This window comes from Lissotriton helveticus, chromosome 7, assembly GCF_964261635.1.
Source record: "Lissotriton helveticus chromosome 7, aLisHel1.1, whole genome shotgun sequence".
Classification (NCBI taxonomy): Eukaryota; Metazoa; Chordata; class Amphibia; order Caudata; family Salamandridae; genus Lissotriton; species Lissotriton helveticus.
In genome coordinates, this window is record NC_136068.1 from 933,486,903 (window position 1) to 933,504,153 (window position 17,251).

Genomic DNA, 17,251 nt, shown 5'->3' on the forward strand with positions numbered 1-17,251 from the left:
GTAGGATATTTTGCAGACAAACAAGTGAATTGGTTGGTTAACCCAAAAAAGTGAAAGCAGAAAACAGAAACGTTCCAACAGAAAGCAAAGCAGTAAATAACATGATTTCTGCTTTTAAATTGGTCCTGTATATGTCTATATTCCAAGCCTGATAACACAAGATCCGTCAGAAGTAACTAGTTTTAACAACGAATGTGCACAAACTGAAGCATAACAAGTTCAATTAATTCTATAACAGCTGTGAATTTTAAAGGCCAGTAGGATACCTTACAAAACTTAGCATTCTAGTCATAACTTCAGTTAACCCCACCAGTGTGGGCCATTATCAGGCCTTTCTTGCTCTTTAATAACATTTCTAAGGAGAAGCCACCAAGCAACAGCGGTTTTAGTATCTCTTCTCACGATGGCAGCTACATTATAATTTCAAAATTTTAAAAGTATACATGCTCCTCTTTGCTACTGACTATGGTTAAGTGTTGCACTGTCAAATAATTAAATGTAATCGCTTAACATAAATGAAGGAGGAATTTAAAAAGAGGCAGACAGTGACTGGATGCAAAGAGCTGAAAGCCTGCAGTTTCCAGAATTAATATGAGAATATTTATATACAATAAAGAGGGAAAACTTTAAGCCTTTTAATTTCTTACTTAGTTTGGCAAGAGATACAATGTGGAAGCTTTTTTCTAATTTATTATGGAATTCAAACAGCTTAGAACAGAGACCCCAGTTCCACAAGAACCACAATTGCTCGCTTGTGAATACACAGCAGAATATATTTCTACATGGATTTAATGTATACTTAACTTTTTTTTACTGGGAAGTGATGATTGTTCCGAGCCCAGGCACTATGGCCCCCTGTAATGAAGAGGTGTCAGTGTGTCTATGCGGCCTTTAACATTGAGAATGACTTGGTCAGGAGGTTTGACTTAATTTTAGGACTTGATTGATGCGCAGAACTGAAATTGTGAAAAAGGACATATGGATGCCCTTAAGGAAGGGCGAGGGGCTATTTCAGAACCGACTCAGATTCTATCCCATTCTTCTTAATTTGTCAGTAGAATTGCTTAAAGGTTCTTGTAGGTGTGCCAACCGGAGGTGTGGGGGGATTCTTGGTAGCTCCCTACTCACTTGAAATACGCTCAACCACTTTATGGCTTGGTTCATAGCCTAGGTTAATCAGTCTGCTTAACTGGTCCTTTCAACCCTTTAGAATGTTTTGCAGTAGTCTCCCAGGTAAGTTTTACAGAGAACTTTGTCAACGGATGATAAAGCTCTTTCCAGTGGCACTTTAGGTCACAACCCAGCCATTCCCATATTTGTCAGATCTTGCCTGTGCCACTTATCGCTGGTTTGCCAGATGTTTGCTGTTTTTCAGCGCTGCCAGAACTAGCCATTCTATAGATTTACTTGTGCAATCTCTCACTGTAGGACAGCAAGATCCTTTCTGCTTCCATCCACGTGGTGGAATAGGCCAAAGGCAATTGCAAAATGTTGGCCTCACCAGTTAAGAGACATACCTGCTCATGACGCAGAGATATAGGCAATTAACCTTTTTCGTCACCAGCAATGGAAATTTCAACATTTATGTTTCGAATGCATTTAAAAACAGAACATACATTGTGTGTAGAAAGAAGTGAATCTAACTTGTTAACATGGGTTATTCAACACCATCTGGGCATTCTCAGTTCTGTTCTAGATCTAATATCCAAGCAGCAGTTACATCCTAAATGTGTGCTGCAGTGACACCAGTGTCTTGCAAATGTCCTTTAGTTTCACACCGGCAAGGTAGGTTGTAGCTGTTGCTATTCGTCTAGTGAAGCGCTAACTCCCTTCTACATTTGTTGGCTTCTTATTGGCAGATGCTGTATTTTAGGTGGCTATTCCTTTTTAGGTTTTGCCTGGCCGTAGCACTGCGCAGCAGTGCTCGCCAGGGCGAAATTTAATGTTATCTCAGTATTGGGGACTTGAACCTGCCCCTTCTTCCATTGGCTAGCTCCATAAATGGAGGCTAGCCATTGGAAGAGATGGTTGTCAATTACTCTTTCCCCGTCAGACACGATTCGGGGCATTTCCTTGTCTTTTTTTTAAGTCCCGCCCCCCACACCCTCCCTCTCGCCGTCCCGTTGTCTGTGCCTTCTCCCACCCGCCCGCCCACTGTCAGTGCCTCCTCCATCCCACTGTCTGTGCCTCCTCCCTCCCGCCCGCCGTCCGTGTTCGATGCTGTCCAATGTCGCTTACAGATCCTACTGCTCTGCCTCTCCCTATTTTCTCAGTGCCTCGATGCTTCAAGGTAACACTCCCTATACTCGGAAGGCCCCGAGATCACCGCCGCAGCACCGGGCCGAGAGGAAGCAGCCGCCGACGTCACTATAAGGCTGCGCTGGGATTGGCCCAGCCGGCAGAGACTCCTCCCGTGTCATTGGTAGGGAGCTCCGTGATTGGCTCTCCCCGGAGGGCTTCCCCAGGCGACCACCCGGAAGCCCCGGCCGAGGAGAAGCTGCGCTAAGCCCCGCATCTAGAAGGAGTGCGGTTGCTGGGCTCCCGTGTGAGCCGGAGAGCCCCGTACCTAGAACAGATGAATTGCAAGATAGTGATTTGCTGACACCACGCCCCCCTTAATTCAACATCTGCACGGCTGATGGCTTCTGTTCCCTCTCGTCGATGAAAGGTGGTCGCTGTCCCTTTATTGTTCTACAATGCTCCTGATACATTTGGAAATTAGCGCAGCTGTTTTGGCCTTTATCCACCCACATGCTCTTTAAATGAATATCGATTTCTGGCCTGGAACGCTAGTCCACCTCAGATGCTTTGTCAATTGTGAGGGGTGCATTTCAAGCTGTTTTAAATATGCAAACGTGAATGAGCTCGCTAGGTGGTATGCCTTTTTTGTGAGACTAGGATGAACCCAGTAGGGCCTGACCACGGACATTGGCTCCTCGTGCGATATCATGACCCAATGTTTAGTAGTTATTTCCCAGGTTGTATACAAACTGCAGCTCAGTTAGCCCGGTATTATCTAAGAGCCCCTGTCCCTCCTTCATTCCACATATGCATTCTGGACCTCATTGAAGCCCCTCCTTCCTATACTGTCAACTAGATACCTGGCAAGTCTATCGCATATCCTGGAAATGATTAATTTGGGGATTTTTAAGGGCATGTTGGAGTTGAAGCTTAGTGATTTGACCCTAGCTGGACCAAAGTGAGAAACTCGAGTAGTGTACAATCGCAAAGCACAGAAGTGAATCTTTGTGTTGATGCTTACTGATTTATATATACAAAAAAGAAATGACTCCATACAAACTCGCTAAAAAACAAACCTGTTTAAACCATGTTTCTGAGTGTGTACCTTTAATAGAAGTTGTGTCCTGGGGCTTTCTGAGTTTGCAAGAAGCATCAGCAAATTCCAAGCGGAACGCAGGTTGGGGCGCCCCGGAAATCCCTTTAGTAATATTATCCTAGGTATTCAGTCGATCTGGATGCCACAGTGTGAAACGACTCATCCAATTATTTTATCCACAGCCCATTCTTTCTGGCTTGTTGACATGTTCTATGAAAATGTTAGACTGAATGATCATCAAATCTATGAAACAAAATAACTTCATTGTAGCACTATATGGTGCAAAGAGTAGTTTAATGGGAACCACGTACCTGGCACTTGGTAAGGCATACGCTACAGATAAATGAAACCTGGCTAAATAGTGCAAGGTTTTATGAATAGTTAGTTTCCGAAGCATGGAATGCACACCGAATAAGGCACATGAAACCAGCTTTGGCACAGACCGTATGTCTCACCCACGAGACCTATTGGCGTTAGCAATGATGTACAATAGCTTGGCTGAAAATAGTGTTGCTGTGTCGTTTTGTGGATGCGCGTCAACGCTGATACGTGCACCTACAAAACGAGGCAAGCATTTTCCCATTTATTTAGAAATCTGATATGGATTAGTAAATAATAAGTTGCCCATTAAAATATATATATATATATATATATATATATATATATATATATATATATATATATATATATATATATATATATATATATACTTCAAGCTCCCCGGTTCAAAAAACCAATAGAATAGCACTCGCAGCAGGTTAAACCTCGTATTCAAGTTTTATTGCGCAAATCTCCAAACAGACGCGTTTCAGCTCTTGCCTTCGTCAGTGTCAGCTGGCGGCGGCAAGGCGGAAGTGTAATAAAGCAAACCATTGAAACAAACAATGGACAATCTTCCACAATGTATGAGCGCCATCTTTGAATGGTTGATTACTCAAAGTTTCAAAACAAAAACAATCAAGCAATGTTTGGACTGGTAAACACAAACCAATTATTAAGCAAATTCCATGTTTCCCTATCCTCACTGCCACTGGCATGGAAACATCAAGTGGCAGTGAGGATAGGGAAACATGGAATTTGACTACAGATAGAGCAGCAAGGACAGGTTTTAAACCTAGATCACTGTTTTACCCTATTCTACCACACGACAATGTAGATACATTCCATGATGTTACAATTAAATCACTGTTGAAATACAAACATTTCTCTAGAGAAACGGGCGGTGGTTTTAATCTGAACTTTAAACAGAGGAAAGCAATTGAGTCCCTAGCGAATGATGTTTCCATAATAATACGCCCAGCTGATAAGGGGGGCAACGTGGTCATACAAGATAGAGATATGTACATTGAAGAGGCCATGAGGCAATTGGAGAATGCACATTTCTACTGTAAAAGCAATGGTGGAGTATATAAAAACAATATTCTGACAATGTGGTCAAAACTGACTAAATGGCAGGAGGAGGGTTTACTGTCATGGGAAGAGTTTGTTTTCCTAAAAAAAGACTATCCCAAACTGCCAATAATCTACTTTCTCCCTAAGATCCATAAAAACCCACTAGCGCCACCAGGGAGACCTATAGTTTCTTCTATAGGAAGTGTATATGAAAATGTCTCCAAGTATGTCGAACATTTTTTGCAGGAATACGTAAGGAAACTCCCTTCTTACGTAAAGGATACCCAAGACTTTTTAAACAAAGTAAATGACATGGAATGGAGATCAGAATATTTACTTATGACAATGGATGTTAATTCATTGTACACTATCATTGAACATGGACATGGTATTGAGGCATGCATGCATTATCTAAGAGAACGCAACATAATGTACCTAGAACACACGAGAATGCTAGGAGAGATGATAAAAATATGCCTCGAGAATAATGTGTTCATGTTTAATGGAGAGATGTACAAGCAAACTACAGGGACATGTATGGGTACAAGCTTCGCGCCGAGCTTCGCAAATTTGTTTTTAGGAAAGTGGGAGGAAGAAATCCACATGGATCCCCAATACACACAGGCATTTGAGAAAGTCCAAGTGTGGCTCAGGTACATAGATGACCTGTTTGTAATATGGAGTGGGAGTGAGGCAGAAGCAGAAAGGTTTGTGGAACAACTCAACACTAACCGCTACAATATAAAATTGACCCACCAGAAAGACAGACACAAAGTTGAATATCTAGATGTTGAGGTAAGGGCAGAAGGAAATAAACTAACCACTAAATTGTTCAGGAAGGAAACTGCGGGGAATAGTGTCCTCCATGCTCTCAGTAGCCACCCGGATACTTTGAAATGGAGTATTCCGTACGGGGAGCTACTGAGAGCAAGAAGAAACTGTTCTAACACAGAGGAGTATAAACAAGAAAGGAAAACCATGATACAGAGATTCAGGGAAAGGGGTTACCCTCAATGGGTCCTTGATAGGGCCTTATCCAAAATGGAGAATGTAACAAGAGAGTACCCTAATACCGAAGGAGCAAGATAAAAAAGAAGATGATACCACCAGAGTCATCCTGACGTATAATAGGGGGTCCCATGTGGTCAGAAAAATAATTGCTAAGAACTGGAATATCTTAAAAAGTGATCCCATTATTGGCCATAATTTGAGTACAAGACCGGCCATTACATACAGAAAAAGTCGAAGTCTGAGAGATATAATGACTAAAGGGGATATCACTAATTACAAGGATAGAAATCAACATAACCTTGAAGGATTTTTCCCTTGTGGGCACTGTAGAGCGTGCAAATATAGCCCAATGAGAAAGGAGTTTGATATACCATATGTGACAAAAAGGAGGAAGATATGTCAATTCTTGACTTGCAGCTCAACACATGTAATATATGTGCTTGAGTGTCCATGCAAGAAAAGATATGTAGGCAGTACCACAGTGATGGCCAAAAACAGAGTAATGCAGCATCTGAGGGCAATAACCAACAAGGACCCCCAGTATCCTGTAGCAAGGCATTTTGCCCAATACCACAAATCGAATTGCAATCTATTAGTGTATTTTGCAATAGAACAGGTCAATGTGAATCCGAGAGGGGGCAACAGGGAGATACAACTGAGGAAGAAGGAATCCAAATGGATCCTAGAGCTAGAAACGAGACAGCCCGATGGACACAATGACCATGAAGAGCTATCAGTACACCTGTATGACTCATGAATATGTGGATATATTATGGAACCTGTATCATGTGTGAAATATTGAAAATACTCTAAATGGGAAGTTAGGACTCTATTTGGAAATTAAAGAGGCTTGATTTTTTAAAATGTTTTTAATAATGCTTGGAATACAATTGTAATTATACGTTTGTTTTACTCTAACAGGCATGATCAAGGCGCTCAGAATAGTAATCACGTGCACTTCACGAGCAATTGAACACGTCACCTGGAAGAGTTGAAAGAATAGAGTAGAAGATAACGTCACTCAGTAATGTAAAGATTTATTCACTTAAGTTCACGTTTTTGTCACTTATGTTTTTAGTAAGCAATTCCCAGAGACATTGGACCCTTATAAAGCCACTTGGCGAAGGAAGAGGGGTAAGGAGACTGACTAGCACATAAAGAGCCACTGTGGCAAAAGAACTAGTAGTATATGAAAAGAAATATAATTCACAGGAATTAAGACTTCTTGTAAAAAAAGTGAGACATTGTGTGGAAAGGAGTATTTTAATATGTACACACTCCAAGATGTCAGCCAAAATATATATGTGCAGTCCTGTTTCTATAGCCATCACATCATGTGTATGTAAATGGTGGAATGCTGAAGTATTGTTGTGTGAGCAAGGGAGCAGTAGCTTCCGAAACGCGTAACAGCAATAAACTACACCCATTGCAATCCTGTTTCTGAGAGTGCGTTTGAAATTTGGAACTTTGTTGTGGAATTAACTAGCTGGCGGGGCTCTGCCAGATACAACGCGCCACCAGACCACGGGCGATTTCTCCCTGAAACGAGCCGCGGAAAGTATGTGTATGTGTATGTGTGTGTGTATATATATATATATATATATATATATATATATATATATATATATATATATATATATATATATATATATATATATATATATATTCCATCCATATGCAGAACCCACGTTGGAAGAACCATGCGGAGACCTTTATGGCGCTTCAAGTATTTATTCACAGCAAGCCAGCAGAGTGTTAATTCAAGAAGGCAGTGTCAAAATTAGGCCAGACGCGTTTCAGGAGGTGAACTCCTTTCTTCAGTGGCTTTTGACAGACAGGGGGAAGCATAAACAGCGCAGACCGTTCTTAACATCATACCTGCCCAATGGGCGTGGCCACACGGCATTCTGGTCGATGCAGTCCGTGCTAATGTCAGCCTCAGTGGGTGCTACTCCCCGAGTCCAAATGTCCCAAAGTTAAAAGCACATACACTTGAAGTCTCTGCCTCGCTGTTTTACTGCTGTAAATGAAAGCTCAAGCAGGTTCCCATCTGCAAAGGAGCAGGCTTGTCTCCGTCCCGAAGTCGGCAGCTGAAGTTAGTCACCCGGGATCAGCTCAGAGCCGCAGGTTCTTTCCTCGACCTGGGCAGGCCGATACTATTCCATCCATATGCAGAACCCACGTTGGAAGAACCATGCGGAGACCTTTATGGCGCTTCAAGTATTTATTCACAGCAAGCCAGCAGAGCGTTAATTCAAGAAGGCAGTGTCAAAATTAGGCCAGACGCGTTTCAGGAGGTGAACTCCTTTCTTCAGTGGCTTTTGACAGACAGGGGGAAGCATAAACAGCGCAGACCGTTCTTAACATCATACCTGCCCAATGGGCGTGGCCACACGGCATTCTGGTCGATGCAGTCCGCGCTAATGTCAGCCTCAGTGGGTGCTACTCCCCGAGTCCAAATGTCCCAAAGTTAAAAGCACATACACTTGAAGTCTCTGCCTCGCTGTTTTACTGCTGTAAATGAAAGCTCAAGCAGGTTCCCATCTGCAAAGGAGCAGGCTCGTCTCCGTCCCGAAGTCGGCAGCTGAAGTTAGTCACCCGGGATCAGCTCAGAGCCGCAGGTTCTTTCCTCGACCTGGGCAGGCCGATACTATTCCATCCATATGCAGAACCCACGTTGGAAGAACCATGCGGAGACCTTTATGGCGCTTCAAGTATTTATTCACAGCAAGCCAGCAGAGCGTTAATTCAAGAAGGCAGTGTCAAAATTAGGCCAGACGCGTTTCAGGAGGTGAACTCCTTTCTTCAGTGGCTTTTGACAGACAGGGGGAAGCATAAACAGCGCAGACCGTTCTTAACATCATACCTGCCCAATGGGCGTGGCCACACGGCATTCTGGTCGATGCAGTCCGCGCTAATGTCAGCCTCAGTGGGTGCTACTCCCCGAGTCCAAATGTCCCAAAGTTAAAAGCACATACACTTGAAGTCTCTGCCTCGCTGTTTTACTGCTGTAAATGAAAGCTCAAGCAGGTTCCCATCTGCAAAGGAGCAGGCTTGTCTCCGTCCCGAAGTCGGCAGCTGAAGTTAGTCACCCGGGATCAGCTCAGAGCCCAGGTTCTTTCCTATATCGTTGATGTGCGCCAAACCGGTTGGGTGGAAAGCTGAGAGGCAAGGACCAACTAAAGACGCCAGCAGGGAAGCACAGACATCAAGAAGGCAGGGAATGGAGAATCGCGAACAATGGTGGAAGCACACAAACCAGGGAGGATTGGTGGCTTGGGGACTTCATAGACCACGGAGTGTGGGCAGTGATGAGGAAGCGCACGGGCACCGAAGGGCTTGTGGGAGTGGAGAAACACGGGAGCACCGCTGCAAAATGTTTGATTGGCGGTCAATCAGTTTGTGCGCATAATACGCAGTGCACCGAAAACTTTTGCCTATAAGTAGGTAGATGCTTTTATGAAGTTGGCACGCAATGGGGTGTATTGTGGAAATGTAATTTTTTTTTGGGGGTGGGGTAGGGGGTCTCCCATTTCAGTAATATTTATAGTTGTATGAGCACATGGGTGTGACAACTTGAGAGACCTGTTCTGGTTAATGCAGGAGATGTGTAGCTTCCTCTTCTTAATGAAGCCAGGTGAATACCGGGGAAAAACGTAGCAATACATCAACTATGCTGCTGCTGGCTGTTAAGTTATTTTGTACGACAGTGTCTGGCATGGACAGATCGAAATTCAGGGTTTGTTTTTACTCCATGTAAGACCTTGGGTTCTTAATTGTGTGGGGTTAGAGTTCTTTACAAGTTGTCAGTAATTCTTATTAGGGTGAACAAAGTACCCCATTCAGGCCTCGAAAAATATACTTGTAATGGCAAGTCCTATTTTATCAGGTCAAGAACATGCATTCTTTTTATTCAGAAAGGTGACTTTAAATCTTGATTTTATTGTCACACTTGTGCGTTCAAGAACAGAGGTCATTTGTCCGTTTATAACTTAAAATTGCTCCTTATTTCATCCTGTAGATTCGGCGTTATTTTCCTGTCACTGTAAAAGTTGAAGGATTTTGTAAATGCACTGCTTGACAATCATGCTGGGGTACAGGAAGAGTAAAATGAATAAATGTAGGATGTCGTTTTTTCCCCGCTAACATTTAATTAGCTTGTAAACAAACTACACACTTCCCACAGACCATAGGGCCAGCTGGGAGTCACAGGGTGGTTTAAAGGCCACCGAAGCCCACTGCAGTCCAGTGTGCATGAGCTGGCATCAAGTGACAAGCTACCACACAAAACTGAAGTATACTCCCTAGTTCTCCCCTTCGTGTATTCCTGCTGCAGCCAGATGGGAGAGCACATCCTATTTAACAATAGAGCCTGGGGGTGGGGTCTCTGGCCCCGGTCAACTCCATGCCATCTGCTGCTGCCTCCTTTGTTGTCCCAGGGAATGGGATCCCTGCGACAATCTTGCATCAGGTCCCTGGTATGGGGCCCCTGGGACTGAAGTTTGATTCAGGGAGGGAGTTTCTTTGCTAATTAGTAAAACAATTTTGCGCTGGACAACTCTACTCATTGCCGACATCACAGCCCCATTGCTTCCCACCAAAAGTTTAAAGGGGAGTCTCCCCCACCCCCACCCCCACCCGCTCCCCCTCCTGTGTTGGCGCTATATGTCTAGGCTTCCTCCTTAGTTCAGTGGGCCTGGTACAGTGTGACAGCTGTTTATAAGATGCATATTTTCCTGACGCTCCTTACCTCTCCCAGGAACTAGGTAAATCACTGATAATTGCTCCTTTTTTGTGGGGATGCTTTGTTCCCTCTGCTTGGGAACAAATAATTTGGCCAAGCACGAGGAAAAAAAGGACTAGAACTTGATTTTGAGCTGAGCCAGGGAAATATAACAATTTCTGACATCCCTACAGATGTATGTATTCTATTGAGACCTACATGTTCAAATTTGGCATGCATTTATTTACTGCAGTTTTAATACCTTTTTGGACTGTATACTTACGTGAAAGATAACTGCACTTCAAAGCACCTGCTACAGTGAAAGCACTACACATTTTCCAGTAAACCTATATATGAATGAATGCCCACCCCAGGTCAGCACCTATCTTTGCAGAGTCCCTTTTGTGCCATGTTACCTGTGCGCAAGTACTTGGCTGTGCACAATGGGAGTCTCACATGCACAGCCCAGCAGGGAGGGGTGTGCTGCAGTGCTTAATTTGAGCTGGCGGTTTCCCCTGCTTGGCACCAGCAATTAATTGTCAACACTGGCAATATGACAGTATATCAGATGGTGGCGCTATTTGTCTAGTTTAGAGATGAGCACAGCAACAGATATTTAGGACTAATGCCCGCCACCCAAGCTATTCTTACAGCTTTGGGGGCCTGGAATAGTCTGTATTGTCACACTTGTAGGAGTGTGATGGTCAGTAGTTGTGTTGATGCTGTCACTGGCAGGGGCAGTGTGTGGGGGAGGCTGTGTGTGTGTGCGTGTGGGGGGGGCTGTGTGTGTGGGGGGGGCTGTGTGTGTGGGGGGGGCTGTGTGTGTGGGGGGGGCTGTGTGTGTGGGGGGGGCTGTGTGTGTGGGGGGGCTCTGTGTGGGGGGCTCTGTGTGTGTGGGGGGGCTCTGTGTGTGTGGGTGGGCTCTGTGTGTGTGTGGGGGGGCTCTGTGTGTGTGGGGGGGGTCTGTGTGTGTGGGGGGGTCTGTGTGTGTGTGGGGGGTCTGTGTGTGTGTGGGGGGTCTGTGTGTGTGTGGGGGGGTCTGTGTGTGTGGGGGGGGTCTGTGTGTGTGGGGGGGGGTCTGTGTGTGTGGGGGGGGTCTGTGTGTGTGGGGGGGGTCTGTGTGTGTGGGGGGGCTCTGTGTGTGTGTGGGGGCTCTGTGTGTGTGGGGGGGCTCTGTGTGTGTGGGGGGGCTCTGTGTGTGGGGGGGGCTCTGTGTGTGGGGGGGGGCTCTGTGTGTGTGGGGGGGCTCTGTGTGTGTGGGGGGGCTCTGTGTGTGTGGGGGGGCTCTGTGTGTGTGGGGGGGCTCTGTGTGTGTGTGGGGGGGCTCTGTGTGTGTGGGGGGGGCTCTGTGTGTGTGGGGGGGCTCTGTGTGTGTGGGGGGGCTCTGTGTGTGTGGGGGGCTCTGTGTGTGTGGGGGGCTCTGTGTGTGTGTGTGTGGGGACAAATGCAATAGGTCTCGCATTTGCGAGAGATTAAGCTATTGACATTGTAAATGACAATGCCATTTATTTATCTGTTTTCAAAACCAACACAAATACAAATGTTGTCATTTACAATGCCAATAGCTCTAACTTTGGCAAAGGCGAGACCGTTGCATTGTAAATGCTTGTTTTTGTTAGATTTTGGCTTTTATAAATGGCTCACAATTCCATTACAAAAATTAATGTTCTGACTTTTGGAGTTCTTTACATTTTTGCAATGTAATAAGAACATGCTTTTTGTGTCAAGAGTATAGACAGGCCTCTTTGTAGGTTATGACAGAAATTGAAAAAACAGATTAGTAGATACTTGAGGAGTAGACTTTGGAGGTGGACTGCGTGGTTGCCTTGTTGTGGAATCATAGTGGTAGCTTTTTGATAGGCAGCTTTTGTACCTCACACACAACTGCACTTTTCCAGAAACAAATTTTATGTTCGCATCGTACATGGGCTCAAAAGAATGCCCCAATAATTTTGATAATACATGAACCAGCTCCCAAGATGGAGATGGCTTGTGGATCTGATATAACTTTCCAAATTCCTTGATTATTTGTTCTGTTACCCAAAATGTAGACTAATTCTCCTACAGAAAGCGACCATGACCTACTAATTTGAACATCCATTTGCAAACAATGTGCCATTCCCAGGGCTTGCTCGTTAGCTAACAGTTAAGTCAGGATTTCATATAATTAGATAAGATAATCAGTACATAGGGTTCAGAAACTGACACATCAATGAGAAGATAATACGTCAACTGACGATTTTAGATACCATGTAAAATACAAATCTACCCCAATAAAGCTCTTAGAGATGGGAACTTGGGATTAAGTAGATGTTGAGCCCTTGAATTGGTTCTGCTGTAACTTTGAATTTGATTTAATAAAGCCTTCTATGTATAACAATTAACAATACGGGACCTTTTAAAATCGGAAACACTAGCCTTCACCCTTTGTTTTTTTATTTAAAGGTAACTTTGATACACCCGGGCTACACTTTAGTTTGGTCAGATCATAATATTTGTACACAGGGAACTGAAGGGATACTAAAAGAAAATGCTTGGTTCATGCTTATTATGAAATAGTTAACTATATCCATGACTGCTCTTTGGGTCAGCATTTCTCCAACATAAAGTGGCATCTATTTGGGAAAGACATCTGGATATGATGCCATCTCTATATGTGAGGTCACTTTATCTTAAATCCATTTCGGGCATTCTTCCACCAAGCAGTTTTACAGCTATAAGGCAGTCGATACATTTGAGTTGTGTTTGTTCAGTAGCACAGAGAGGATTACATGTGATTTTTCTTTTCTTGACTTTTATGATAAAATAGGTAACTGGCTGGTTCCCATTATGCTGGCATATGGAATCAGGGACAGGAAATAAGCATTGGCATGGTAAAAGTGCACCGAAGTACGGATTCATTTCTGTAGTGTAATTTTATCTTGAAAAGCCTAGCAAAAACAAAAATAGGCTTCTACCTAAGTAATTTAACATGTATTTATATTCATTTTGGATGAGCTCATCACATAGCTATCAAAAAGCTCACATAAAACACAAAGCTAAGTTCTGCTTACTAATATATAATGATGGTCTTTGAATTACATATATACTATGATGGAACTATAGATTTTCTGAGTAAAAAATGATGATGAGGATAGCAATATGCAGGGGTAATTTAAATATAAAACTGCCTCTCAGCTGACATTGACATTTTTAGTGAAGGGGCTGAAACATCTAATTAGGAAAACAGAGAACCAAACAAGCATACAAGGTGTGGAGGACTTCCTTCAAAACAGGAACCTTTATTACCTTATTTGGGGGTATGGTAGTCAACCAGTTGATCATCTCCTTATATGTGCTCCCCATTTTCTCCTTTCACTAAGCCTTTGTCTTTTTCCACACCAGACATTCCACTTTCTGGTCAAGGTGCTGGTTCGTTCTGTGTAGTATAGTTTTTAAAGAAGTTTATCTTCTTTGGAATCTCTGGTTATTTTTATGTTTAAGAAACAGAAAACGAAAAGCCTTAGAGTAGATCTGGTGCTGCAGAGCGAATGTTACTGTGCCCTACAAGAATCATTTAGGACATCCCACCACAATTAATGTTATAGAATCCATCTGACTGGCTGCAATTGTATAGTTTCTTGGGAAGTGGATTAAGACCATTAACAGTGCCCGCTACAAGTTCTTGCTGGGTCACAGACAGTGAATATTAAAACATCCGACAGGTTGGCCTGCAAAGGGTATGTGTTACTGGTACCACACCAAGCTACACCTTGTCCCACTGTTCAGCATAAAAAGATTTTGTAGAAGGAAGCATGGTCATCAAGATGACATCTACTACTTCAGGTGGTTGATCCAAATGCAGTTAGCTGCAGCTGCTCAATCTCATCGCATGAAGACGTAGATTGTGCCGGCCCAAGTGCAAGACCCTGCCCTGCTGCTGCTAAAAAAGATTCTCCCGAAGTGGCAGTCTGATCAGAGATTAGTTCTGGGTGCCACACTCTCCTGGCGCCAATCTAGAGCGACTAGGATGACTTGAGGCAGATGATTCAGGATTCTTTCCAAAACTCAGGCCAGGAGAGTTAATAGTGGAAAGGCATACACACGTCCTGTGCTCCAATCTCAACAGAATGCATTTCCGAGGAAGCCTTCTTGGGAACTTCAACAAGCAAAAACAAACATTCAATTCAAAGGATTGGAGGAGCTCAGTGGTAGTCAGGCCTTTGCCAAGGGCTGCAGATAGAGGACCGTCTATGGAGAACCTATTTTATCTATTGTGCAATAATATGGATGTGAAATAGTCCTGAAATAACCTGGTAGAGTGCAAAACAATATTAAAAAATAGAACTATGGAAAAGAAGTAAAAGGAAAACTGAAAAAGGTGGCAATAATATTAGCAGCAAGACTATGATCAGACAGTTTTAAAAATGACAGCTCTCTTACCTTTTTTTCCAGATCTTTTGATTTGGTTTCACTTTCCTTCACCTTTTGCTTATCTATCAAATGATCTACAGGGGGGAGAATTGCAAAGATATAACATTCAGAGGTGCAGTCTGTAAGAAATGTATGGCTGTACTAGGAAAACAAATACTATCAGGGATGCATTTGATTATGGAACTGTTATTAGTCTACACTGATAGTTTCTTTCACCCACTTGTGGAAAAAAATCTGGCTATTTAAAAGACTACACAACTTTGATTAAGCCCAATCAGTAAAGCGATTTTTGTCACGCTAAGGAACTTTTAGTCACTTTGGATAAAAAACTACATGAACATAGTTTAGATTATTCATAATTTTCTTAAGCCCAAAACTCACCCAACTAGGGTTACACGTTTTTCACTGTAGAATGCTCAAAGCTTCACATACAAAAAAACAATTATATTCAGCGATTAGGGATAGAAACTGGGAACCTCATTTGACAAACATATATGATGCCATTTGATGGAAAGGAAGTTGAATTCAAACATAATCCCTATAAATCATTGTTCAAAATATGGAAAAGATAAATGTATTTTAAGCGTCCGTTGAAAAAATGGAATAGGCATTCAAAATTCGAACTTATTTATCAATTTTCTTTATTTGTAAAGACTGTAGTAAAGAGACACCTATGTAGTAATTTGTTTTCAAAATCTATAGACCACATCATTCTTCAGAAAGTATGCGATTAATCTTAAACAAAATATTCCTTTTGGATAGTTTATAGATGGAATAGAAACTGAAATACATATTTCACCAAATACTCAGAGTGAAGGGCTATCCAAAATATGTTCTTCAAAAGACATATAAGATTGTCGAACTAGAACAGGTAAATCCTTTTATGTCCATAATTAGAGTACAGATACTAGTAGCCACATAAAATGTGTCCTCATACATAGTCCAACTAAGAAGAAAACTAAATTGAGTTTCCTATGTATGTAGCTGAACGCTTTGTGTCGTAATATGGAAACCACTAGTGTACACATACCCTTTAATGGAAAACAACGCTAACTGAATAGTAGCCTCTTGGGAATCAGAACCTGTGATGACCTGATTCCTTACAGCTAGACTTAATTACAGCAAATCCGTATTTTCCTAATCACAGTCCTTACATGTTAAGGATTACAGACTCTGGATTGCCACCCTGTATTAAAAAACATGGAAGACTATCACAAAAAAAAATGGCTGACAATCTTTCTTTTATTGGTAGATCTTCATACTCCACTCTTCCAGTACAATACCTTAAGAAAATCAGAAGTGGGGAGATAAGACCTTGAATAATAATTCTTACTGTAAATTTCATTACTCAAGTTATCAGCATTTCATCTTCCTCGTCAGTTCTCATCACTGAGCTGGTTTAGGCCAAAATCCTCTTACACCAACAGCACCTCAAGTCAAGATACCATTCATAAATAACACGTTACTTACCTTGGGCAACGTCTTATTTGGTAGAGACTATCTACCTGCAAGTTCATTACCATAGAATATCTTCAGGAATCAGACTGGACCCGAAGGACTTTTGGGCAGTGTCCCTGCACACTGGTAGGTGTTGTCATCCAGCTCCATATCCGCGGCGGCCGCCCAGGATGTTATATGTGTAGTACCAACTTAGTCGCCACCTTGGTACACTGATGTCAATTACTTTTGTGACTTTCCACACCAGGAGCATGGCACCACTGTGAGAACTGCCCACTGGTGTGGAAACGGTTAAAGCTATGAAAAAGGTATCCCGTACACTTTAACCCGTTTGAAGGACAGGGAAGATGGGAGGATCAGTGAGGAATCTGCGGCTAGATAGTCTCTACCAGATGTGTTCACCTGATAGAGAATTCTAGCCACAGATTACTTACCTTAGAATAGATATCCAAGCAATACCACTCCGGAGGAATGTCTGCGAACCAGATTAGACCAAATTATCCTGCAGGACCGAACGGGCGAAGTGCTAGTCATGACAGATTGGACTGTCGAGACAGTAATGTTTTGTGAACATGTGTAGTGATGTCCATGGTACCGCCTGACAGATGTCCAGGATAAGAACGACGCACCTGTTGCTGTGGTAGAAGGTCCTCCCAAAAAGGCAGCCTGACTGGAGGACCAGTGGTCATGCTCAACAGCTCACGATACCAGACTGTAATTATTACATTAGTCCATTCCAGAGCCACAAGAATTACTTCGGCCCGGTCGCTCCTGATCATCTTGAGAACTCTGGGCACAAGTGGTATTGGTGGAAAGGAATACAAGAGGCTGGAGCACCTTTGATTGAGTCGCCTTGGAGACTCCAGAACGCAAAACTGCTGACAATACATGTTCTCAGTAGGCATCTTCAGCTGAGT

General features: G+C 43.0%; 1 protein-coding gene across 1 annotated transcript in view; it reads right to left on the reverse strand.

The window, feature by feature from the left end:
* The window catches only part of DIAPH1 (diaphanous related formin 1), a 1,046,618-nt gene that overhangs the window by 334,013 nt on the left and 695,354 nt on the right, over positions 1-17,251 (reverse strand). The window contains exon 14 of the mRNA XM_078653498.1: positions 14,886-14,950. Within this exon, the coding sequence (XP_078509624.1) occupies positions 14,886-14,950 (65 nt within the window). The remainder of the gene's footprint in view (positions 1-14,885; positions 14,951-17,251) is intronic.